General features: G+C 36.9%; 1 protein-coding gene across 4 annotated transcripts in view; it reads left to right on the top strand.

The window, feature by feature from the left end:
* The window catches only part of SKIC3 (SKI3 subunit of superkiller complex), a 103,631-nt gene that overhangs the window by 9,753 nt on the left and 66,826 nt on the right, over nucleotides 1-27,052 (top strand). For 3 of the 4 annotated variants that reach the window (XM_061152029.1, XM_061152032.1, XM_061152030.1), the window contains 17 exons: nucleotides 365-455; nucleotides 3,801-3,944; nucleotides 4,991-5,082; nucleotides 5,472-5,547; nucleotides 6,057-6,197; nucleotides 9,652-9,750; nucleotides 9,860-9,968; nucleotides 17,061-17,201; nucleotides 18,150-18,251; nucleotides 19,088-19,227; nucleotides 21,165-21,251; nucleotides 21,335-21,435; nucleotides 22,197-22,323; nucleotides 22,955-23,134; nucleotides 23,450-23,574; nucleotides 24,471-24,724; nucleotides 26,081-26,183. In XM_061152029.1, the coding sequence (XP_061008012.1) occupies nucleotides 366-455; nucleotides 3,801-3,944; nucleotides 4,991-5,082; nucleotides 5,472-5,547; nucleotides 6,057-6,197; nucleotides 9,652-9,750; nucleotides 9,860-9,968; nucleotides 17,061-17,201; nucleotides 18,150-18,251; nucleotides 19,088-19,227; nucleotides 21,165-21,251; nucleotides 21,335-21,435; nucleotides 22,197-22,323; nucleotides 22,955-23,134; nucleotides 23,450-23,574; nucleotides 24,471-24,724; nucleotides 26,081-26,183 (2,111 nt within the window). In that variant the 5' untranslated portion in view covers nucleotide 365. Of the gene's footprint in view, nucleotides 1-347; nucleotides 456-3,800; nucleotides 3,945-4,990; nucleotides 5,083-5,471; nucleotides 5,548-6,056; nucleotides 6,198-9,651; nucleotides 9,751-9,859; nucleotides 9,969-17,060; nucleotides 17,202-18,149; nucleotides 18,252-19,087; nucleotides 19,228-21,164; nucleotides 21,252-21,334; nucleotides 21,436-22,196; nucleotides 22,324-22,954; nucleotides 23,135-23,449; nucleotides 23,575-24,470; nucleotides 24,725-26,080; nucleotides 26,184-27,052 lie in introns of all 4 variants that reach the window. The other variant, XM_061152031.1, reaches the window with a different exon arrangement.

Here is a 27,052-nt window from a genome sequence, read left to right as displayed (position 1 = left end):
AAATGCAGTATTAAAGAAAAAGGGAATTTTGAGTGGTTGGGAGTTGGAAGAAGGAAGTGTTAAAATTTTGAATAGTGTGGCCAAGGAAGGTTTCATTGAGGAAGTGACATTTGAGTAAAAATCTGAAGAGATGATCTGACTTTCTGTTTTTCAACATAAGATATGTTTATTTTAATGGGAAAGAATGTTCCATGTGGAAGGAATTACACATGCCTTTTTCAGAGGTTCAGTTTCTTCAATTCGTTGGAATTGTTACAGTTAGATGGGTATCATTGTAGTTTCATTCAGGCTGAAATTAGTATATAGTCCTTTTGCATAGTCCTTTGCCTTCATTTAAGTATAAACAGTCTTTTCGTTTTGACAGAATGTCCAGCAAGGAAGTAAAGACTGCTCTGAAAAGTGCTAGAGATGCGATCAGAAACAAAGAATACAAGGAAGCTTTGAAACATTGTAAGGTAATTAATTTTTTTTTTTCCTTCCACAATAGAAATGTTCACATCTGGTAGCATCACTGATTTGTAATATGTGAATCATTCCTGTCTAAATACAAAAGTGGTCAGGCCTTTTAGTAGAACCATTAGCGTGGTTGGGCCCGGATAAGCTACTTCTGCCACTTAACTTTATCTTTCTCTGTATTGGTAACTTATCAAAGGCAAGTTCCCAAAACCTGAATGTCTCTTTGCTGTCTTTTGGTGGGTTGTACTATGGAACACTATTGCATCTTAAAGTTTTCCTTCTTTAATGGTGTGTTGACGGGAGAAGCAGCTTGGTGTGTGGTTGTGAGCATTAAGATTCTAAAGCTCCTTTCTATGCTGATGGAAACGTTCGCGTCCAGAAGGAGGAACTGAAGGTGCAGGAGAGATGCAGGCTGGTGGCAGGAGTGCAGTCCCTGGGAGGGTGAGGAGGGTGGGGTTCAGAGCTTGAGAGGGGGCCTTGACACCTCTGTCTAAACAGGAGGGAAGATAGATGCAGATCCATAGCCGTCAGGTTTGTAGATTGGGGCGTGGTGGTGGGAAGATAAATGTCCCCATCTGATGGCTCCTTCTTCTTAGGTATAAGCTGAGGCTGAAAGAGGAGTTGTGTAGGAGGTTTGAGACAAAAGAAGGTATGATACAGTTGTCATTGGCCATGAGAGAGGAAATTTATTAGTAAGGATTGGCAGGATTACCAGACTAATGAATGTCCTTTTGAAATTTCATGTTATTAAAGTGAAATCGGTGTACTGAGCTATGTAGTTTCTTCCTTCGTGTTGCCCTTCTCAGGCTTGGAGATGGCCATGATGAATTCTATATATAGGTAGTAAGAAAGTTGAGGGGAAAGAGAGGCAAAGGGTGGAGGATGTTTGCAAGGGAGTGATGACAGTGATGGGCAGTATAGTGTAAGCTGGGACATGAGAGGTGAGAACTGAAAAGTAGGGTGATAGTTGGAAGGAGGGGAAGTTTAAAAAAAAGTTGGTCATTATAGAGGTTAGAGAATTATTGCCATTACAGTAACTGAACTGGGAGGATAGGAGAGGTACACGCTGGAAACCCAGGTTTTGGATGGCTGAGTACTGAGGCTAAGTAACTGAGAGGCCTTGACATTCATTGGGTCATCTGCATGATTGATAGAACGATTACTGGAATTGAAGTGGAGAGGAGGGATTGCCCTATTTTCACTGAAGGAAAGAGGATACCTAGAAGGTTGGTAGATGGTGGCAACAAGAAGGATATTTTCTAGAGTATAGCTGTTGGTTTGATCTTCAAAGGTCCTGGGATTTTTGAAGGAAGCGGGGAGCAGAAGAAGAATATATTACAGGTGACAAGTGTGAGCAATGGAAACCCTTGTCTTATCTCCTGGCCTGTGATATGTGGGATGTACGTAAAAAGAAATCAGCTGCAGCATGTAAGATCTGTAGGGCCGAAGCCCAGTTTCATTGAAACAGAACTTGGCGCAGTTCAAAGCAAGGTTGAACATAGGGACCTTGGCTGTTCAGATCGGGAGTTTCAGCGATTGCACTAAAGAGTTCAGGACGGGGAATACCTGTAAATCCATGGCTGATTCATGTCAATGTATGGCAAAAACCACTACAATATTGTAAAGTAATTAGCCTCCAACTAATAAAAATAAATGGAAAAAAAAAAAAAAAGTTCAGGACAGTGGGAGGGAGAGAAATGAGTAAGCCTGGGGGAAATAGATAGCAATATAGTATGAGAGTCTAAAGGGGTGAAGAATGCCCTTGAGAGGTTAGGTTTCTAGTGAGCCCAGCAGGGGTGGAGGTCATGGCAGAACTAACCCTCATATTGAAGAAGGTGGACGGGCTGTTCAGACTCACAGTAAGAAGGAGGAGGTGGCGGGGTCTGGGAGAGGTTGTTTCCTTCAGCACTAGACTGATCTAACACAGGTGTGAATCTGTCTGTTAATATATACAGAAGTACCACAGCCCCTTCTTTCTGATTCCCACATGAATTCCACCAAGCAGTTTATAATTTATACCAGAGACTCAGCTGGAAAGCCAAAGATGGGGAACTAGTCAGTGGCAAATGTGTGATGACTTAACTTGTAGTGACCTAGAAAGTTGAAATTTTAAGACAAGTTGCCCCTTAGTGTATTTGCTGTGTTTGGTCTGATTCATCACCTCCTCTGCTGGTGCTCCTGTAACTCAGGATAAGCATGCCTTTAGGCAGCCTTGTCTGACTTGTGCGGATGGAGTTTGGAGTCAGGTACTTTTTTCCTTATCTCAGAATTCCATACCTGCTTTCACTGCACTGTTAAAATTCTTTCATTAAAAAGTCTGTTTCCGATCTTGAAAAACCCAATGGTTAGGCAGACAGCAGGTCCTTACTGACTATTGGTTGACTATGGCATTTATCATTTGCTTCACAGTTGTATGCCAGTCGTTGACCTTGGTGTTGGGAACACGAATGTTTAATATGACTTCAGTGTTTGGAGCTTACCTTTGGTGCTTACCTCATTGGTGCTGGTTTTTTGGGAGGTAGCATTATGAGAGAGAAGGGAGCTTGTGCTGTATATTGGTGACATTGCTGGAAGTGTCATGTGGTCGCACATAAGACTAATAATCTGCCTGCTTCAACTCAGAAGTGTTCCTCTTTTCTCTAGAATATGTAAAACCTTAAGAGCTAATTTCATTTTAGCTAGTAGTTTTGTGTTCCTTTCACTGGAACATCTTTGCTTTCTATTTCAAACTGTTTTACCTTAGCAAATCGTTGTTACTTCTGTAAGGAGTAACTCTGTATATAATTTTTTTCTAGTTGACAGGTGTTGTTTAAACATTCATCACCAATATTACTTTTGAACATATTTGGTGCAGTCACGTTGGAGTCAAAATACTTTCCTAGCATATAATATCAATGAAAATATCTATCTGTTTAATATGGGGAGAAGCTATTGTAGGGAAGGAAAATACGGGAGTTGGATAAGGTGAAACAATATGGAAAATAATTTTGTGAGTGACTAGTAGCAGTGTGCTGTGGAGGGTGGTAAGAATAGTCTTAACTGTGCTTTTTATACTTAGTGTTATTCTCAAGGGGCAGAGGGAGGCATTTGGCTCAGGCATGAGGATTACTTGGGCATCTTTGTAAAATATGCCTCATATTTCAGGCCCCCCGCAGTCACTGGTCCAGTCCAACTCCCCCTCCCCTTGAGGAGACTGGGGACCAGAGTGGTTAAGTGGTATTCTTAAGATCATCCAGTTAGTGGTGGATCCAGATTTCCTGACTGTTAGGTAGACTATCTTTGATCATTCTTTGTCCATGAGCTTCCAAAGCATGACGACCGTCTCCTTTAATTTTTTCAACCAGACAGTGTTAAAACAAGAGAAGAATAACTATAATGCCTGGGTTTTTATTGGCGTTGCTGCAGCCGAGCTAGAACAGCCTGATCAGGCCCAGGGTGCCTACAAGAAAGCTGCTGAATTAGAGCCAGACCAGCTACTAGCTTGGCAGGTATGTAGACATTTTTTTTAAACTATGTTATAGGAAAGAACTTTTTTCAAAATACAGGTGACAGCTTTACAATAAGCACTTAGATCTCCATTTTCCCAGTATAAGAGAGAAGAAATTAAATTTATTGATCCAGCAAACTTGAAAGTTAGTTGGTGCCAAGGATGCTGTTTGCTACTATTTAACATCTAATCCAAAGGATTATTTCCAAATGTTAGGACAGAAATTGAAACATGATTATATAAATCTCCAACTTAATTATGTATACATATGAGAGACTTATCAAGAATATTCTTTATGCTTATCTGAGGGAAGAGATGGTATATTAATGTGTTTTTAAAAAACTAAAAAAATTTGAAATTCTGTATCTATGAATATGAGTTACATTCTTTTTTCTTATTTAATGGTCTCTGTTTTTTACTTGGCTTCTCCAGCTTTTTCATGTTTAATGACTTTGTTTCATATCTCAATCACATCTTAGAAACTGTGATTAATAGGAGGTAGAAAACTCTGGAGAACATGAACCTATTTGTCTCAGGTTCACATGAACAAGAACATGAGTAGGTTATCTGGTAACATCTCTCTGATGCCAGCTTTTATTGTGTACTGTTTGGTTTAGGATATCTATCTTTATCTGAAGCAAAAATGGTAGTTTCCACAGAGTACTTGGATTTCTTTCTTTTGACCATGTGAAAATAGTGTGTGGTAACATCTTAGGGGTTAAAATTGCATAGTAATTATTAAAAAATTAGTTTTTATTGTGAAATATATTTTCAGAAGTAAAGAGAATGATGACATGAACCACTCTATGCCCATCATCCAGTTTCAATAAAAACCTACTCATGGCCAGTGTTTTTTCATCTATACTTTCACCCACTCTCTCCTACCTCCAATTATTTGGAGGCAAATCCCAGGCATTTTATTTCATTTGTAAACTATAATAATCTCTATCATAAATAATCTTTACAGATTGTCACTTTACTTAGCAAAATAAATGTGAGCACACTGGGTGTCTTTGGAAGAGTAATCACTGCTGTTTCCTCTTTTAGGGGTTAGCAAGTTTGTATGAGAAATGTAATCACATCAATGCTAAGGATGACTTACCTGGTGTTTACCAAAAGCTCCTGGATCTGTATGAAAGGTAATCAATGTGTGGGGAAAGGCTCATTCCTTTAAAGGCTTGAAGTAGAAGAAACTGATTAAAATGGTATAAAAGTACTCCAGACGTTTACTGGGAATTGGAAATCATTTTTCTTTCAAACTATTGTTGCAGAATCTCTTAATTGTGATTGAAACAGTAATAGTAGGGGGGTTGACTAATTTGAGAACTTTGATGTTATTTTTAGTCAATAATGTTTCTTAAACCTCTCTTTTTTTATGAGAGGCTCATTTTATGAAATTTTGCTGTAGTGTAATAGAGGATATGTTCCAGTGCCTAGTATTATTTTGGGGATATTTTAATTTTTTTTGTTTTAGGTCTTCAGTTTTTTTCCATTAATCAGATTCAAAATCCTCTTTTTCTGTTCTAAGTGTTGACAAACAGAAGTGGTGTGATGTCTGTAAGAAACTGGTGGATCTGTATTACCAAGAAAAGAAACACGTAGAGGTCAGTTAATGATTTGCTTGGGTAGTAAATTTCTTTTAATAAAACCATTACTAAAAGGAAGCTGTCATTTAGCTTAAGGAAACATTAAAAAAATTAACATATGGTACGGCATCAAAACAAATGACAGTGCTTTGAAAACTAACTTGGAATTCAGGTATCAGAATTCCCAAACTTTTTCAAAACCAGGCAGGGATCAATAAAATAAGTAAAAGTGCATCATCTGCAGAATTTAGTGACATGTTAGTGGTGTCCCCCTGCTGATGCTTTAAGTTATGAGGACTGGGGCATGCAGTCATTCCTGTATATACTCTGGTGTCTCAGTTGTACTTCTAATATAAGGACCATGTGGGTTTGCCCAATCATCCTGTTTTTTCATGGAATTCATAATAGATGGAGCTCTCTGCTTTTGCAATTTTTATGTATTAGTAATGTTTTTATTTTAGATTTAAATGTTTTTAATGGCATTTCAGTAATTTAGATATAGTAACCATTTTAAATCTCCCTGACAGGTGGCCCGGACATGGCACAAATTGATAAAGACACGACAGGAAGAAGGTGCAGACAGCCAGGAGCTTCATCAGCTGTGGAGGAAGTTGACTCAGTTGCTGGCTGGGTGCACTGAGGATCAGAATAATGAGACCCAGCAATTGGTACTGAGCCATTTGCTCCCCACAGCTTGTGTCATGAAAATCGATCATTCAGTTGAATTTAGAAAATGGAAACATGATATAATATAGAAAAACACTGTATGTCAGACTAGACATCTTAAATTCATAGAGGCTCTTCCTGATAAAGTCAGAATTACAGGCCTGCAGTTTCAAATTAAGTCTGAACAGAGTGGAAATGGTATTCAGGGTATCAAAATTTTATGTCCTTGTATTCACAAGAATTCACACTTTATCAGTTACTTAATAACTGTGGAAAAGAAACTATGAAATTGACTTTTACAAAACTGCTGTTTCTAAAAAGTTGTACCTTAAAGGTATGTTTTCTTTGTATTTCTGAACTAAGAGTACTAAATTGCTTTCAGGTTTAAAAATTAGAGTGTTTTATTTATTTATATATTTAATTTTTATTGAAGTATTGTTAGTTTACAGTGTTGTGTTAGTTTTAGGTGTACAGCAGTGTGGATCAGTTATTCATAGACATCTATCTACTCTTTTTAGATTCTTTTCCCGTATAGGTCATTAAAGAGCATTGAGTAGAGTTCCCTGTGCTATATACAGTAGGTCATTTTATATACAGTACTGTGTATATGTCAGTCCCAATTTCCCAATTTATCCCTCCCCTGCTACATTGCCCCCCCCCCCCCCATAACTGTGAGGTGGTTTTCTACATCTGTCTCTTTTTCTGTACCGTTTCTTATAGATTCAGCGTATAAGTGATATCATATGATATTTGTCTTTCTGTGTCTGACTACTCAGTACGGCAATCTTTGGATCCATCCATGTTGTTGCAAATGGGATTATTTCATTCTTTTTTATGGCTGAGTAATATTCCATTGTGTGTATGTACATAACGCATCTTCCTTATCCACTCCTCTGTCAACGGACACTTAGGTTGCTTCTGTGTCTTGGCTGTTGTAAATAGTGCTGTATTGAGCATTGGGGTGCATGTATCTTTTTGAATTATGGTTTTCTCCAGATATATGCCTAGGAGTGGGATTGCTGGATCACATGTTAGTTCTGTATTTATTTTTTTAAGGAACCTCCATGCTGTTGTCCATGTGGTTGTACCATTTTACATTCCCGCCAACAGTGTGGGAGGGTTTCTTTTCCTCCACACCATCTCCAGCATTTATTGTTTGTAGTCTTTTAGATGATGACTGTTGTGACTGGTGTGAGGTGATACCTCACCATAGTTTTGATTTACATTTTTCTAATAATTAGTGATGTTGAACATCTTTTCATGTGCCTCTTGGCCATCTTGTTTATATGTCTTCTTTGGAGAAATGTCTGTTTAGATCTTGCACTCAGTTTTTGCTGGGATTATTTGTTTTTTTCTGTTGTTGTTATTGAACTGCATGAAGTGTTTGTATTAAATGTATTTTGGAGATTAATCCCTTGTCAGTCATAGACTATTATATTTAGACTGTTTATATTTAGTATTTAGATTACTTATTCCTAGCAATATTCCTTTTTAAACTGCAGCTTTTCAAGTAATTGAAAACAATTTTTAAAAGACTATAGAACAACCATTGGTTTTGAACTGTAAATGAAAAATATTTTCATCATTCTATTTTTTATAAGTTTTAAAGGTAAAAATTTCTTATTATAATAAATAAGCACTCAATGTATACTTGTTAAATTGAATAGAATTTTAAAATGTTAACAATTATAGATTCTACATAAGATTGGAAGCTCATTTCTTTGTATGTTTCTTCTTTTGTTCACTCACTCATTTGTTCCTTTAAATCAGAAAGTATTTATGGAGAAACTATTACTTTATGTCAGGCAATGTCCTAAGTGCTAGGAATGAAAATATGAGAATAAGATTTTCATTCATTTGTATATTGGAGATTAATCCTTTGTCAGTTGTTGTTTCATTTGCTATTATATTCTCCAATTCTGAGGGTTGTCTTTTCACCTTGTTTATAGTTTGCTTTGCTGTACAAAAGCTTTTAAGTTTAATTAAGTCCCATTTGTTTATTTTTGTTTTATTTCCATTACTCTAGGAGTTGGGTCATAAAGTATTTTGCTGTGATTTATGTCAGAGAGTCTTCTGCCTATGCTTTCCTCTAAGAGTTTATAGTTTCTGGTCTTACATTAAGGTCTTTAATCCCTTTTGAGTTTATTTTTGTATATGGTATAGGAAGTACTCTGATTTCATTATTTTGTGCGTAGCTGTCCAGATTTCCCAGCACCACTTGTTGAAGGGACTATCTTATCTCCACTGTATATATTGATTTATTGGTGTATAGATTCACTTGTAGAAAGAAATTGAATGGTGACAAAATTAGGTGATTTATTGATTTCTCTTAAACCATGTCTTCATATTTGACTTCATTATTTCTTTAAAATAGTGTAGGTTACCAGAGTATCAGAGACATGCTGAAATAAGTAAAATTTTAAAAAAAATCCATATTGTACTCTTCCATGAAAGAGAACTAATTATACTTATCATTTTAAGAATTTCTAACTGTTAAAAATGGGATAAAAGTATTGGGGGGGGGGGACAGTTATTTTCATCCTGAATGCTAGTGATACTCTGCTTTATTTGTGTTCAGAAAAATATTTGTCATATATTTTACATGTGTATTAATTTCTTTACTATGTTTTTGAACCTGTTGTGTGTGCTAGACTTTTTTAGGCTTTTTATTCTTTCTTTAAGATCGTTAACTTTATCAGAGCAGTAAAATTTTACTTATTTATATAGACTTTATATCATGCTTTACAAAGAGAATTTGAGTTGGTGAACTGTATTGTGAATTTTCATTATACAGTCATGGAAATTCATTTTGAAAAATGCAGAACTTATGTAACCAAATGAATGATACTCTTTAAAAGTGCTTGCCTTGGATTCAGATATTGCTGTTTTTGCTGAGGAAACATTTAGAAGGCTTCTTTTGGAATTTTCTTCAAAGCCAGTGAATAATACTGTATAAAAGAAGTGATCTCATTATAGTTCAGTTGTGTCTCTGATTTTCTTTTACCAAAAGTATGACTTCATAAAAATTGTTTTTTGAGATTCAAAATTTGCTATTATAAAGATGTTCCAAAGACTGTACTGGTGATTTCAGAAGAGATGTTTTAAAAGTGATCTGAGCAGTAGAAGCTACACTGACATATGAGACTATACCTCTCAGCTACTTAGTAGAGAGCGGCAGGCATTTATGAGAATGTTTCATTAATGTTGTTAAGCAGTTTATAGTTGTCCCTTATTAGTTCAGTGCAGTCTGCTGGCCAGTTGGAGTTGGAATGTATTCCAAGCTTAATTATACATTTTTTCCCCCTCATCAAAATTGTCAGGGCCAGACAATAAACATATTTGCAGTTACTAGTTGAGGGTGTCCTTTGTATAAGTGAGTCTTCTGTGTTCAACTGTTTGTTACATTTGTCACTTAAGTAAACTGCAGATGATAGCCTTTTTGTTTCTTTGTTTCAGCTTTTAGCTGCCTTTGAGAATGCACTGGGCTTATCAGATAAGATTCCTAGTGAAGATCACCAAGTGCTTTATAAACATTTCATTCAGTGTTTATCCAAAGTGAGTTGATTTTTAAAATCTCTGGCATGACTTTTCTATTCTAATTAGGAAAGTGCTCATAAATATATTTTGCTGCTCCTCAGTTTATTTTGCTTTTTTTATTTTCAAGTTTCCTCATGAGGCTGCTAGGTTGAAGAAAGCCTGTGAAGGAATGATCAACGTCTATCCCACTGTGCAGTATCCATTGGAAGTGCTTTGTTTACATTTAATTGAATCAGGTAATTTCTTCTTTATTATATTGTTTGCCCTAGAGATGTGAGAGTAATGTTGCTGTCGATCAGAAATTGCTCTGTTGTCTGTCGTGTGTAAAGTATTGTTTCAGTATTTATGGACATGAGCGGAAGTGTGGTACATAGTCTTGATGTACATGAAAAGGCTAAGAGACACAGGCAAGTGCAGTGACCCAGGGAACTGTGAGCCGCTGTTCACTGTTGACTACCAAGGCCTTTTGGAAGGTGGGAATTGGAGAAGGTCTGAATTCCCCGTGGAAACTAGAGGAACAGGAGGAGGTAAGAGATACTCCCCATGGCGTGAGCAGAGGTGTGGAGCTGGGTGCAGTCTGGGGAGGAGCAGTCTTACTTGCGGTAGTAGAAGGACCAACTAAGACCTGTTTTGGTTAAGTGGTTTAGGCTGTGTCACACAGGGATGAGACTGCCCTGCAGAAGGCTTTGTCAGTGATGAGCTTTCTCAGTGTTGATGTCGCATGTCAGTGTCACACACGTACATTGTTAAATGTGATAAAGGAATGGAGAGTGTGAGTGATCTGCTTTGTCAATAAAACAGAGCAAATTCAAGTCAGAGAGTGTGTCTTAGTGTGTGCTGCACGCCCTTGCTTCGTTGTGTACTTTCTTTGGGGGAAGAGAGAGAGGTGATGACAGCTAGCCTGCTGGGAGTTGCCACAGCTTGAAGCTGTCTTGTGCCTGTCAGTCTACAGGATGTTGACTATATTGGTCTTCACAGCAGCTGCTGTCCTTTTTTGCCAGAGTCTGTGCTGAATAGGTGCTTTAAAAATAGAATATCACCCCTGTCCATATCTGTATTCACCTGATACAAATAAAGTTCATCCAAGTCAGTCATTGGGATGGAATTAACAGTACCAGCACCAGTGTGGTAGTGATTGGGAGTTAGTGCAGAGCTTTCCTAAGCTAAGTTTTTTCACATTGTTGCTAAATGAGTATACACTTAGGAATGCGTTGTATGTTACTGACCATCACATATTCCACAATTGAAAAATGGTTGAAAACTACCGCTAAAGGTAATTGAGGGAAAATTCCTGTTACAGAAATCTCATTACACCTCTCTTGACTCTTCCTACTCTGACTTCCCCTTATAAGTGCAACTTGTATTTTTCCCCCTCATGTCTGAGTTGAAGTCCTGAACTTTTACCTTCAGTCTTTGATTTTTTATGGTGAGAAGTAAATGGATCCCCTTTTCCTTACCTTAACTGAGTCCAAGATAGACATGGAAGAGCACTTTCCTCTAGCGTGAGAAAAGCAAACGTTGTTAAGTGTTGTGCATGCTCAGTTGTGGCCGACTCTTTGTGACACCATGGATGGTAGCTCACCAGACTCCTCTGTCCGTGGAGTTTTTCAGGTGAGAATACTGGAGTGGGTTGCCATTTCCTCCTGTAGGGGATCTTCCTGACCCAGGGATCGAACCTGCATGTCTTGCATCCCCACATTGGCAGGCGAATTCTTTACTGCTAGTGCCACCTGGAAAGCACACAAGTGTTGTAGTGAGTAGCTTTATGAAGTTAAAGTCTGTAACATGGTATGCAGGATCTACTGTACAGAAGGTAGTCTAGATTGGATAGAATAAGTGAAACTAAGAACGAATTAACTATAGGAATGAATGAACTGGGAATATGATAGCAACTGAAAGTAACAGGTGAATGAAAAAAATAGAAGAGATTTTTTTAGAGGTGAAGGGAGGGAGAAATCAATTTTAATTTTCGGCTCTCCTGAAAAGTTGCACTAATATGGAAGGATAGTTTGTACAAAGGTAAGTTGATGAGAGGAGGGGTTAACGGGTGTTCAGAGGGGAATGCTCATCAGGGTTTGCCCTTGAGAAATCAGTACAAAGGCTAATTTGAAGGCTTGGACACCATTTGCATGTACATGAAAGGGAATGGAGTGGACGACTTCAGAGGATGCCTGAAGGCAGAAAGGTGTAAACTGTGCCTTGTATAGAAAGGGAGGAAGAAGAGGAAGAAGGAAATGGAGGACAGAGAAGTGAAGAGGTCAGAGAGGAAGATGGGGGACCTCGATAAAAAGCAGCCCAGAAGGCAAGGAAGGCATTTCAGAAGGGAGATCTGTCTTGAGAGATAGAGCAACTAGTTTTATGATTAAGAGGCCTTTAGTAGGGCTGTCTTTTAATCAGTGTGAGTGAATTGAAACTTAGAATACATAATGGGAAAAGAGTAGGAAGAGTGGTGAGCAGGTATAAAGAGAAGCAATCCAGGGACGTACTGACGTCATTTAAGGGAGGGGAGGAGGAAGCGTGAGAAGGGGATAATAGACTTTTACAGGAGAAGGGGAATTGCAGTGCTGTCTCCTGGAAGGAGAGTTTCAAGAAGAAAGAGCTAGTTACTGTCGTGGACGTTGCCTTGCGGTCAAGGAGGACGATGCCTGCTGAGAGACTTTCAGTACAAGAAGCATGCTTAGAGATGGTGTGTGTGGTTTTTTGTTTTGTTTTGTTTTCCTCTAATAGGAAGCATAGTTCTAAATCACCCAGTTTCTTCAAATTTTAACTTGAGGCCAGTGTGTTCCTAAGATAAGCGGACTGGTTTTCTTTCTTGTGTAGCCTCTGGTGTCCATCTCTCCAGCCATTTTCCTGCAATTACAATTGTGATTGATAAATTCATGGCTGGACTTCACCCTTTTGTTTCTATCGCTGTTCGGCTATTAATGGCTTATGCCAGTCCCTCATTCTTGCTCTGCTTACGTGAAGATACTCTAACATTTCTTTTTGAAGACTGATTAAATGCTTTCTCAATAGGCACATATAACCCTCTAATGTGGATTTGTCGAGTAAATATGCCTTTATATCTCCAAAAGCCAAAATTGTAGAAGTAGGATCAACAGGTAGTTTGCATGTAAAGCAATTATCCTTCAATTAAAACAAACTAAAAAAATAAAAATAAAAAAAAAAGTAGTCTGCAGACTTTTGCCTATAAATTCAATACTTGACAAAGTGTTTTAGTAAAAAGATAGCAAAGGGGTTATGCTGTTTGATTAGAAAGGGTGTTGGTTTATGTGAGGAAAAAAAAATCATTCTCAAAGAGATTTTGAGGATGGGTAATTTGCAGAATTGAAAGAGAGATCTATATCCTGGCAAAGGGGAGTGGGTCGGTGGATATTTACCCACATGGGACAGCTGCTTTTCCTGCTGGAATGTTAGTTGTGAGGGTTTGCGGAATGGAGCAGTGCAGACTTGGACACGTTAGATCCAGGAGGTGCAGCATTATTCTGGGGTGAGAGCTCAGTAGTTAAGGCAGGACAGTAGGAAGCTGTGCTTAATGGTTTCTTTCTTATCTTTTTCGTATTTTCATTGCTCCTTGAAGCCAAACTTCTGTATATTAAGAACTTTTGAAAATCTGGAAGGCCTCCTAAAGGCTGATCTATCCTCCCCCAGAGTACTTCAGTGCCTGCAGAATTTGCTACTTCACAGCAGTTAATCACTGGGTTCTTTTCCACTGAGGACAAATAGATTCCATTCTCTTTTGTCCTCCTTTGCGTGTCGAGGCTTGAAGATGTGTTTTCAAAATGACTCCGTTTATAAAGCTTCACATAACAAGTAGTGAATAGCTTTCACAGTCGTCATCTGATGAAATGTTATTTCATGCTAAATGACCTTTTTTGATTTATTTTGTTTTGCTTTATTGCTGAAATGCGTGAAGATAAGAAAGATTTGGTTCTTCAAACAGAAGAGAGTTTAAGATTTTGTGTTCTAGAAATATTAGAAAATCCAGGTGGAAATAAAGAAATGAGTACATGCTGTTTTTCTCCCTCCCAAGCTAGGTTATTTTAAAAAAAAGTTCTATAGCACTGATGGATTTCTTTGGGATGTCAGAAATAAAATAGTTATTAAAAAAACACCTCTTGTCTTTTTTTGTGATAGACTTTAGGAAACAGAATTCTTATAGCTATTACTTAGCACCTGCTCTGAACACTTTCAGAACATCTTTTATCAGCTCCATGTCTAGCTTGCCCTGTTTACTTTTTTATTTGGCTGTGTGGGGTTTTTGTTGCAATGTAAGGGATCTTTAGTTGTGGCATGTGGGATCTAGTTCCCTGACCAGGGATTGAACCCAGGTCACCTGCATTGGAGGCATGGAGTCTTAACCACTGGACCACTAGGAGAGTGCCTCTTGCTTGCCTTGTTGATAAATAAAGGTAGTATTGCCAAACTGTTTTAAAGACACTGAATCTGGAATCTTAGAATCTTTTAAATGTTAAGAAGAGCAGGTAAGTTAAATAAATGATTTTTTATTCAGATTAATGAAGTCTGTCCTCTCTGGTTTTGTCTTCAACATTTGTTTAGGTAGTATTTTCAGTAATAATTATTAGTGTGGAGAAGTGGATTGAGAGTTGAAGCTGAAATATTCCTTGTCTCTTTACACAGGATCACTAGTGTTATTACTGTTGATGGTTTTTGTGAACACTGTAGAGAAGTCCTCTAAGTGCCACTTGATCACAGGTAGAGAGTATGTTCTTTAGGCCTTGACATGAATATAGTTTCCTCAAATCTCATTTTGTTTCTATAATTGTGCTCCCAGATGTTAACAAAGGGAATACGTTAGACAAATTTACCTTGTTTTAAAAGATTTTCGTGTTGTTCCTGGACCTTTTGGAAACTGTTTTCATCTGCTAGTCATACTTGACTCATGTGTGTGCAGTTTTTATTTACCCTAAATGTGGATGATCGTTGGAAAGATGCCTGACTGGCTTGTCTTCTTTTCATCCTAGGTGTGTTCTCTGTAATCAGGGCAGTTTTAGTGGCCAGGATAGCCTGTCATGAATTGTGTTCTCATGGAGTAAGAGAGTTTTGACTCAGTTGAGTAGAAATTGAAGATAAAATTTAAGTAGCCATTTTATTTTCTTTTTTTAGAATGGTGACTGTTTTTAACTCCATAGTAATTCTCAGCCTTTACCTTTTCATAGACTCCGCGTTGTGGGGCATCTGTTTGTGACGGTATTAATCTTTTGAAAGGTTTTTATTTTGGCTGTGCTGGGTTCTCGCTGCCGTGTGGGCTCTTCTCTGGTTGCGGTGAGTGGGGACCTCTTCGCGGCCGCGGTGTGAGGGCCTCTCGTGGTGGTGGCGTCTCTTGTTGCGGAGCATGGGCCCCAGGACACCTGGGCTTCAGCAGCTGTGGCTTGTGGGCTTAGCAGGTGCGTCTCCCGGGCCCTAGAGCAGAGGCTCAGTAGTTGTGACTCATGGGCCCCGTTGCTCCGCGACACGTGGGATCTTCCAGGCCGAGGACTGAACTCCTCTCTCCAGCACCGGCAGGTGGAGTCCTCACCGCTGAGCCCCTATAAAGCCCCATAACGGTGTTTTAGAAAGATCATTACAGTGTTTAATGAATGTCTGCCGTGTGCAAGATACCATGCTCGTCCCTATCTTCCAGAAATGACTGTTTAGCTACAGAGACAGCAAAGGCAGGGTGTACCTGTCATAAAGCTGATAATACAGTTGGCATATGGTACTGGCAAATACTGTAGCCTGGTGGTTCTTAAAGTATGATCTCTGGACCAGGAGTATCAGTATCACCTGAGAACTTGTTTGAAATGCAGATTCTCAGATCGAATAGCAGACCTACTGAATCAGAAACTTTGAGAGTGGAGCTCAGCATTTTTGGTTTTAAAAAGTCCTCCTGGTTCTTCTGATATCTAGTTTAGACAATACCAGTGGATAAAATAGTGGGGGGGGGAACCCCAGTGGTTTGCTTTTAGAGGATGTAGGGTTTGTGAAAATAGGCATGTCTATTCTTGGAATTCATACTTAAAGAAGCGATAGAACATGTTGACGGAAGGGGAATTCTTGTCTAGAAGCAGGCTTCTTTTTTCTGGCTTATTAACCAAAGTAATATTTCTTCTAATTCTCACATTTCTCATAATTCTCACATTTCACTAAACAATATTGAAGTTTTAATTCTTTAGCCATTATGAATTCTGTGAATCTTTGGCGCTAACTTGGACTTCTAAGTTAATATGTAAAATATTTAGGGGTTATGAATTGTTGTATGTTTGGTTTTAAAAATTTTGTGTAAATATGTAAGCTAAATGGTATCATGCAAAGAATTCACCTTTAATATATGTTGCTGAAACAGTGGTTCCATATGGGGTTTGTGACTATCTGTTTTACATAGATACATAAGCATCAGGTCTTTTTTCAGTTAACCTGTTTTTATTTATTCCCTTGTTTATTGCTTCAAGTTATAAATTACTGTCTAAATTACTTTTTAAGAATTTTCTTATGTGATTAAACAATTTATTAAAGTGGTGAATGGTATTCACAATTTATTCTCAAAACAAGCCATCTTTTCCACCTGTTTTTCTGCTTTTCTGGGAACAGGAATCTTGAGATTGATTGTGGTTGGAGAAAATGGAAATATAACAGAACCTACAATGTTTTCTAAGCTAATTTTTTTACCAAAATAAATTCAAAATGCAGACATTGAATGATTACTATGTAAGCTTAACTGTTAACTTACATAGGAGAAGGACGTTTTGAAAGAATGCACAAATGTATTGTATTGCTGAACTTGTAAGCCTGGGAAGAGTGTGACTCAGTCTCTGTACCGGGTACCGTGTGCTGGACGAGTCCACTGCTTCTGGCACCTTGGGTGTCACGTCTCTGGCAGCACATTGTCCAGGGAGAAATTAGTGAAGAGTCTGTCCTTTGACAAGAATTCCTTTATCTAACAACCGAAATTGTTACTGCTGAATAGAAAAGGGAGACCTGGTGGCAGGTGGCTGAGTCTTAGCATTATGACAAGTAGCCGTAGGTTTCTTGTTTGAAACCCTTGAGTATGACAGCAGGTTTGGTTTACTGATACTGCTGTGAATAAAGTGGTTTCTACTTCTGATATTTAAGAAGAAGAAGGAACATGATTTTTTAAAAATGAAATGTTAATATTTTCTAGATTTGTTGATCTATTTAAGTTTTGAATTCCTGGAATCAGAATGTGGAGATGTATGTAGAAGCCAGCTTTTGAGATTTAAGGTTTCAAAAACTTAAAAAGATTATGGTGCGTAGGTTTTGGCATATATTGGTATATGTATGCTAATACCTTTTTCTTTTAATTCCAGGAAGTCTTACTGACGAGGGAGAACAGTATTGTTGTAGACTAGTGGAAATGGATCCCCAAAGTGGTGCAGGTCTCATAGGTTTAGGCATTAAAGCATTACAAGACAAAAAGTACGAAGATGCTGTTAGGTACTTAACAGAAGGTAAGTGTATGGTGTGCAGCGTGAAACATGCGGTATAGGTATTAGTCAGCAGTTATATATCTTCAGGCCTTTCTTTAAGGAATATATATATTTAGGATAGAAGCAAAAAAAAAATGTACATACATATTCTGGAGTCTGCTTAAGTTTGAATTCCAATTCTGCCATTCACAAATTTTAAGACCTTAGGAAAGTTCATTAAACTCTTTGTGTCCTATTGTTTTTATCTGTAAAATAAACATAATATCTCCATCCTTCAGTTCAGTGCAGTTCAATCACTCAGTCGTGTCCAGCTCTTTGCGACCCCATGAATCGCAGCACGCCACCCTGTCCATCGCCAACTCCGGGAGTTTATTCAAACTCATGTCCATTGAGTCGGTGATGCCATTAGGAGGCTTTAATTTAGTCTTACCCAGTATGATGTTTCTGGATGAACTTTTATTCAAATTGAGATCTGAGTGACAAATGGAAAACCTGGCAGTAGGAAGGGTGTTTTAGGCCAAGAGTTGAAATAGCCTGAGGTGAGAGAAGAGCTGGTATTCCTGGAACTCCTGGTCATTCAGTGAGATTTGAAAATGAAGTATGAAAACAACAATTGAGGCTGGAAAGGGGCCTTGCAAACCTCATTAAGGAGTTTGTGTGTTATCCAACTGGGAACCGTCAGAAGTTCTTAAGTATAGGGATTTCATAATCCCATATGTATTTTTAGAAATATTCTGGCTGCAGTGTAGAGAATGAATTTGAGTAGAGGGCAAGCACTTGCACTGATCTGGGATGGATGATGGCGATCCTAACTGAAGTGATGGGCATGGAATCAGTGTGACTTTGTGACTGGTTAGATATGGGTGACAAGGGAGAGGGGAGGAGACTGATTTGGGGAGTGGGTGGTGGGGTTCTTCACCTCTGTAGTAACGGAAACCTTGGACTTCGTGTTTGCTGTTATCTTCCTAGGGATAAAGGAAAGCCCTCTCTGCACAGCTGGATGGTATCATCTGGCAGAAACCCAAGTCAGAATGCATAAACCTAAGGAAGCTGTTCTTTCGTGCAATCAAGGTATTCCTGCCATCTTTAAGGGTGGCCAACCCTGCTGCTTCTCATCTTAAAGAAAAACGATGGTGGTGCTTTATTTTTTATTCTAAGTTGACAGCTAATTTAAATTTTATTGGGGAGGTCAAAAAAAGCCCATCAAGTCTGTATGCATGTCTACTATTATATTTATTTTTAAACTGACAATATTTTTCCAAAGTTACTTGGAATTTTGATAAAGTCAGTTTAGGCTTGTGTGGTGATGCTCTCTCTTTGCAATAGGGAATTTTCTGGTGTGTCCTACAACCTTCACTCCAGGGTAGATTTTTTATTCCTCTAATGTGGATAATAGATAAGGAGAGAGGTATCTTAGAGCCTATTTGAATATGTTCACATGGGTCAGGTGTGGGTGTCAGAAATCAGTGAAGCGATTCACTGCTCTTACCTAGTTGGTGACCTTGCTTCTGCAGCTAAGAAATAATTTACCATGGTTCATCCTAATTCAGCTTCTTTACCCTTCCCTTATCTTTAATGGGCTATTTTTGTGATAGATGCTTTGGCTAAGGGTTAACCTCTGTTATGTAGCAGTTATAGACAGCCATTGTTGTGTTTCAGGATGTTCAGTTTTATTATACATTATGTGAAGATAGAGGTTTTAAATTTTGATCTGTTCTGTTTTAAATTCAGGTATTTTCATAAAGAGTTCAGGGAAGAATTTATATTTAGCTTTGAATTGTTCTTCATGTATATTGTTTCAACATTTTATTCTTACTATATCTGTAATTTGTTATGTTACCCTTAAAAAGAAAAAAAAAAGTGAAGTGGTTTGGTTGTCTTCATTCAGATGTCCTTCCTTTTGTCAGCTCTGAAGAATATAGATAACCTTGGTGTGTCTGGTGGCAGACTGCATCAGAAGAATCTTTGTCTTCGTTTGAAAGCAGAGGCTTTGATTAAACTCTCAGATTATGAATCTTCAGAGGAAGCAATTCGTACTCTTGATCAGGTAGTCTTATCATCGAATTCTCCCTTTGTTATTAACATTTAGTTTCTGGTCAACCAGGCATCAACCATTCTCTCCTTGCCACAAATAGTTACTTAGAAAAATTCTGTGTTAGAGGTATGAATCCACTGAATCTGCACTTCTGTAGGTTATTTACGTGCTTGGAAACGCCTCAGGTTATTTGTTTGCTTTTTGGTTAAGTGCTTACAATGCTTTTCATACGGTGCAGCTTCTTTCTCATTCTTGCTCTTATTCTCCTTTTTACTTTTTGCCCTCTGGGGTTATCACTACTTGATTATTATTAGTTTGAAATTCTAAATTTTGCCCTTCAGATAATATTTCATAGATTATTGACAAGAATTATTAAAGACACTCACTAGTAGCTTCATGGTGCCTTTAAAGATATTTTTGAGATAAAGGCTGTTTTTTTGTAAAATGGACATTATATCACTCAGTATATTGCAGAGTTTTGAATTTTTATTAAAAAAGTCCTTGTTTTGTATATTTCAAACGGCTTTGCATTTCATAGTATTTCTTTAAAATCAGAACAGCTGTCAGAATCCTTCAAGACCTAGTATCTTATTTTCTTGTTTTCTACCTGTCTTCTTGTCTTCCTCCAACAGTGTGTTTTGTGTGAATGCTTTGGAAATGTCTTTCCATAGTTTTTTTTGTTTGTTTTTTACAATAAAAAACGAGTTTCTGGAAGAACTGGTAGAATCCAAGTCTGAGACAGAAAATGAACAAGAAGAGCCCAGAACATCTTATAATGCAGGAAATCAAAGAAACTATAAAAGGCTGTTAGAATTATCCCAGAAGGGTTCAGGAGCTAGCATGAACTGATTTTTGCTGACTAAAGAGGGGATGCTTTGGGAACTAGTAACTGCAGTAGATTAAAAGACATCATTTATATTTAAATCCTTATGTTAATGTTGATAGCAAAAAAAATCAATGAAACATCCTCAATAAAGTGAATCTTTGATGGATGCTAAGGAACCAGTTAGAAAGAAAGAAGTACCCTGTGTGTCCCTTATGAAATGTTCTCAGAATAATCAAAGAGATAATGAGAGGAGGAAAATCTTCTCTTTGTTGAATTATGCCATTGAGTAAGGAAAGAAGGAATGATAGAATCGGAAAATTACTATTTTGCAGTCTGAAATGGATTAAAACATCATGAGAAAAAAGACAACTAGACATAATCAGGCGCAGGTACACAACGAAGTATTCTTGCCAGAGCATCAGACCTAATCAGATCAATCTTCTAGACCTACTGATTTATAGAAGATACAGGGGATCAGGTAACATGTCAATACCATGAGAATGCATTCATCAAATGCCATACTCTGAGAAACAATGACAGTGGCCTGTATTTTCGATAGTAAGGGAGAAAAAAAAGAGATGGAAGAGAACTCTGTAAATTAGAAGAGTCTTAGACATATCAACCAGTTGAAATGTATGCACCTTATTTAGATTTGATTAAAACAAATTGTTTAAATATTTTATAAGACAAATGATAAATTTGAACACTGGCTAATTATTTGATGATGTTAAGGATGTATTGTTGGTTTTGCATACATGTTTATGATGGTAGTATGTTATTAAAAATAAACTTATTTATTAGATATAGATACTGAAGTATCAGGTGAAAATTTATAATTTGGGGGTAATCTAAGCAGGAGTTTGATAAAATGGGTAGACATACAGATGGTAAAGGATTGACTTTGAGTTAATAATTTTGAAACTGAATGATAAGTAGATGTGGGTTTATTATGCTATTCTCTAATTTTCTTTAATGAGAAGATTACAAAGAATGAAAGTGTTAATAGTGATAGAAATCAGGACCTCTATCCGAGTCTTTATGCATTGGTCATTCTTTAGTTAAAGCAAACTCTGCTGCATTGTCTTGTGGGAGATTTACAGCAATTCTTTAAATTATTTTCTAGGTTTCTGATGCAAATAATATCCCAGGACTTTTGGTTCTCAAAGGTTTGGCCTATCTGAACAAGGGCTCATTAGATGAAGCTTCAAAGGTTGGTGTTTTCATTTGAGCTGAGTTTTTAAGTTAAAAATTATTTTTGTCTGGATATGGTATTGATAGATGTATACTTTATAGATTATGGAAGACCTCTCTTCTTACCCTGACCTAACTGAAGCTCATGCCCTGGAGGCTTTGATTCATTTTACCAAAAAGGACTATCTACAAGCAGAAAAATGGTGAGGATATATTTAGATTGCTCATAAATCTGGACATGTCTTAATTTATTATTTCTTGAAAATTCGAACTGAAGGAGTTTGATAAAGATTTTCATTGTTGTTTTTGTTGTTACTAAGCTGTGTCCAACTCTGTCACCCCGTGGATTGTTCGCTCCTCTTTTCTCCACTGTCTCCTGGAGTTTGCTCAAATTCATGTCCAGATAAAGATTTAGTTTTGCATAAATTTGATCTTTGTAAGCTTTACTATTTTTAAAAAATGTATTTTTTTTTATATAGCACAGTAACTATGGAAAATTTCATGGTGGATTTTTGAAATCTTACTAGCTAATCATAATGTTCAATAAGTATGTATAACTGTTTGGTTTTAAGTTCTTCTTTAAATCTTTTTTTTTTTTTCTTCATGATCTAAATCCTAAATCCCAGTATTAATTGCTTAGTCATGTCTGACTCATTGCGATCCCATGGACTGTAGCCCACCAGGCTCCTCTGTCCATTGAATTTTCCAGGCAAGAATACTGGAGTGGGTAGCCATTCTCTTCTCCAGAGGACCTTCTGGACCCAGGGATCAAACCTGGATTTCTTGCACTGCAGGCAGATTCTTTACCGACTGAGCCACCAAGGAAGCCACAGCTTGTTTCAAATTTGGCATCCTTGAATCACTCGAACTTTCATTGTTCCAGTTAGGGGTCTCCTAATTTTTTAAATTATCTACCTACCTACCTCCCTATCTAAATATTCCATCCTTCCCTTTTGTGACTTAGTTTTCAGCGAGCTCTTGAGAAAGATGCTGAAGTTGCTGAATATCATTACCAACTTGGGTTAACATATTGGTCCATGGGTGAAGAAACAAGAAAAGATAAAACAAAGGCTCTTACCCACTTTTTGAAGGTAGCACATTCTATTATTTAGTTCTTAGTTGAAATGGATTCATTATAAAATCATGAATATTGATAATCAAATAAGTTAGCTCCTTAAGATTTGTCTTTACTGAATTGTTTGTTTTGTGTTCCATCTCTCACACCTAAGGTTTTGTGAGAACGTTGTATGGGTTTTCAAGGAGAAAATTAAACCATAAAAACGTAAAAGTTACTTATTTAAGAAACACATGTTATAGAAAATGAAACATAATTACCTTTGGAAAACAATATTGCTTTTAGGTAATTGTAGTCTACTTTTATCAGCTTATGAGTCTTACAGACTGCTTCATGTTTAACTTATATTTTAGGTGTGTAACGTCTATAAGTTTTGCATCCCTATCTTGATTCATATAGTCAAGTTGATGAAATAATAACTAAATTTCACATTTTTTAAAGCAAAGAAATAGTATTTTTATGCTTACTTTTCTATAAGTAGTGATGGCTAGCTTTCATGTCTGCTTTTAATCTTATGTTAAAGGATGTTTTGGCATATTGTATATTTAATTTTTTGCTTTAATCTGTGTATTTGTGTGTGTGTGTTTTTAAAGGGACCCATCCTAACAAACTTCAATATTCTGTAATTATCAATTTTTTTCCCAAAGGCTGCCAAACTGGATACATACATGGGCAAAGTTTTCTGCTATTTAGGTCATTATTACAAAGATGTAGTAGGTGATAAAAATAGAGCCCGTGGATGTTACAGGAAAGCTTTTGAATTAGATGACACCGATGCTGAATCTGGAGCTGCAGCAGTTGACTTAAGTGTTGAGCTTGAAGAGATGGTATGTCTAATAATTTAAACACTTTTGTCTTTTATTTCATTCTGAGTATAGAAGTAGAAATATTTTTATATGTGTATTTGAAAGTTATTTTTTATTTTTAGATGCTATAGAAGTCTTTGTGCCACTGCTTATAAATTGAGTAAATTTTTATTGGCAGATATTGAGTTGCTTAATGTTGAAAGTGTGGTTTCAGTATATACCAGTTTAAATTTAAAAAATCAGAAGTGGTAAATGAAAATGTATCTGTTTACATAAATGTTCAGTATTTTTTTATAATATTTAATATCTCTAATTTTAGTCTTTTCTTTTTGTTAGGAAACTGCCTTAGCTATCCTGACAACAGTCACTCAAAAGGCAAGTGCTGGGACGGCAAAGTGGGCCTGGCTTAGGCGAGGCCTATACTATCTGAAAGCTGGTCAGCATTCCCAAGCAGTGGCTGAGTAAGGCACCTTTCTATATTTAACTTCTGTTAGCCTAATGCTTCCTTAAATTAAACTCCATTTGTATCCAAAATGAACTGACAAGTTGCTGTCCACCAGACTGTATTTTAATCGAAGAAGTAGCAAAATTTATATATGGTTTATTGGCTGTTATTATCTGCATGCACTGGAATTATAAAACTGGATTAACTGATGTCCTCATGTTAAGGAGAGAGAGATGTCCACACAAGTAAAGTCTTAATAGTATCATGTATATAGTAGGTTCTCAGTATAAATTTAAGGAGTGAAAATAAGCCAAGGTCAGTATCTTTGTTTTTCTCGCACCGACAAGCATTGTTTTGGGGCAGGAGAGAGATTAGTAGCTCGAAGGGCATTTGGGGCAGCTCATTTGTAGTCGTTTGGTTTGAACTGTGTAAAGAAAATGTGTTTGAATCAAAGTTGTTTCTGATTTATGTTAGTACCTAGAATACAGGCGTTTAAAGTTTTCATGGATATGGCATTTGATCTGAATTAAAAGTATGCCTGTTATTCCCATTTTCAACTCTCATATTTCTTGGAGAAGGCTTACAGACTGTGATGTTGAGATGTATACCTGTTCTGGTAGGATAGGAAATTGGAGTTTTCCCACACAGTCAAGGAAAAGAAATTTTGGTGGACATTTCTTCAAAAAAATATTTTTATTCATTCCAAAATTACAATAAAATTTCATACTGTTAAAAAATTCGCGTCATAAAAGGAACAGGTATACCTGCTTTAAATAAATACAGGTTTTCCCTTTTATCCATCAGGGAAACCATGGATATGTGTGATTCAGCTAAATTACTTTGTATTTTCCTTTCAGGTGTGGAGGTAGTTTTATCACTATTACTTCTCTTACTCTTTCTTGAAATTCTTAGTTTACAGGCAGCATTAAGGGCAGACCCGAAGGACTTCAATTGCTGGGAGTCATTAGGAGAGGCATATCTAAGCAGAGGTGGCTATACAACAGCCTTGAAATCCTTCACAAAAGCCAGTGAGCTGAACCCAGAGTCCATCTACAGTGTGTTTAAAGTGGCGGCAATACAGCAAACCCTTGGCAAATATAAGGAGGCGGTAGCTCAGTACCAGCTGATCATTAACAAGAAAGAAGATTATGTGCCTGCTCTGAAAGGTAATTGCTTTTTAATAGCTCCTTTGACTTTTTGTGATGCCGAAGTATAAAATCCTTGAATAAATTTCTAAATGTATTGAGTAACTTGAAAAGAACTTCTTTAGTCAGTCACATGTGTCCAGGAAGAACCTTTTATAGTATAGCTTGTTACATAGGTCTGAATCTAGAAAGGTCAGACTTTGCTTTGTGACAGTTAACAAATAGTAATATGATACAGACACAGCTTTTAGATAAATAGCATGACAGGTACTGGATCTAAAAATTAGATCTCTAAAACAGGAATTTTCCTGCTCTTCTATTTTGATAATTAATTCACTATATCCTCAGAATATCATAATAGGTTTTAGTTACTTTGTAAGTTATAGAACCTCATTTTTTTCAGTTTTTGAACTTTAGAGACCATTTTAATTGTTTGTAATTATCTAAATTAATTTTAGTTCCTTTATAGGTATCTATTCCTTCTTTGTAATTTCAAGTAAAACACCACCACCCATATTTAATTACTTTTTAAATGATTATTTCTAACCGTTAAAAAAAGCACTGGAGTTCATTGTATTTGCTTTCCTCCATTTCCTTTTCCTTTTAAAAGAATCAGTGGGGAGTTTAATTCAGAAGTACTGTGTGTTATAAGTGACATGCAACTTAGACCATGAAACCCTTAAAAAAAAATTTTATGAAATTCCTTAACAGAAGGAGAATTCACATTTATTAAATGTTTTCTAGGCAATTTAGTAAATTACTATTTCATTTAATTTTTATAGTATGAACGTGAAAGTTGCTCAGTCATGTCTGACTCTTTGCGACCCCATGGGCTATATAACCCATGGAATTCTCCAGGCCAGAATACTGGAGTGAGTAGCCTTTCCCTTCTCCATGGGATCTTCCCAACCACGGGATTGAACCCAGGTCTCCTGCATTGCAGGTGGATTCTCTACCAGCCGAGCCACAAGGGAAGCCCAATGAATGTTTTGAATGTAGAGAGATCAAATCTTGTTTTTCATGACACCAGATGATAATAACGTGATAGCGGGTAGTAGCATCATATTAGATATTATTAAGTGATATCCCCATTTTCAAAGATAAGATTTTAAGAGGTAAGTAATTTGTTCAAAATCATGAAAATTCGTAGGTTCCATAGATACTGTCTTTCGACACATGTTTGCTCCAACAGAACCCTGCCATTTGAATTCTTCAATGAATGTATGCAAGACCATGCTCAAAGATACTTTTTATAAAATGCCATTAAATTTTGTCTTCTGGAGGGCGGCTGTTACAGTACACCAATAAATTTATTTGATTTTCATTTTCAGTGTTTCTTTTACATATTTTAACAACTGCAAACTTACCTGATTTTAGGTTTGGGTGAATGCCACCTCCTGTTGGCAAAAGCAGCTCTAGTTGATTATCTTGATGGGAAAGCTGTAGACTGCGTAGAGAAAGCACTGGAATATTTTACTCGGTTAGTATTATTATTTATTGTGTTTATTTTCTTAGTATTATAATAAAGCCAAATTTAGAAAATCATTCTCTGTTTATCCTATTAGCTATAGCAGTCATTATTCAGAATCTCAAACATAAAGAATGACAGACTAACCAGTTAATTCTACAGCATACATATTGTATTGATTTTGCACTGGGGAACAGATACTGTTTCTTGCTTTCAAGCAGCTGAAACGCTGGATGTATAGAGAAGAGTGGGAAGGAAGAAGTGGTCAGCTAGGGGAGCAGCAGCTTGGGTACCACTGTGCTCCTGTTCTCTTTCAGGAGACCTAGAGGCACAAGTGTCTAATTGGAACTGGTTGGTAAATGGCACTTTAGGTGTATATCTGGCTTTACATTCAGTAGTTAGAGCCTATGTTAGACTTGTGGGTAGGACCAAAGATGAAGTAGCAGTCTGATTGTTCCTGGAGAGAATCTGTGTAGGAAAAAAAGTGGTATCTAATAACAAGAAAGAAGAAATGTTTCAGCAAATCTGGTTATTTTATGGAACTATATTCAGTATTTAAATGGAATGTTATTTGTGATAGATGGCTGTAAAAGGTACACAAGTTAGACCCAGAATTACGTTTTTTTGCTCTTAAACATCTTTAGTGTGCTTCACTTTCTTTTCCTACTTGCCTTCTCCTCTGTGTCTGATTGATTTCCTTGCTCTCGAATTGATTTGCTTTGAATATGAACCAAATTTGAAGTGAAAGCTTCACTCTTTTTTCTCCCTCTGAATTGTGTAGTTTCTTTTCAAGTCTTTCATAACACTTAAAACTCTTTCCATAGAGGATGGTATTGTGAAGAGGGTGTAATTTGTTTGAACTAGCGTTTAAGGGTAAATGT

This window comes from Dama dama, chromosome 9 (assembly GCF_033118175.1).
Source record: "Dama dama isolate Ldn47 chromosome 9, ASM3311817v1, whole genome shotgun sequence".
Lineage (NCBI taxonomy): Eukaryota > Metazoa > Chordata > Mammalia > Artiodactyla > Cervidae > Dama > Dama dama.
This window is presented reverse-complemented; position numbering and strand designations above follow the sequence as displayed.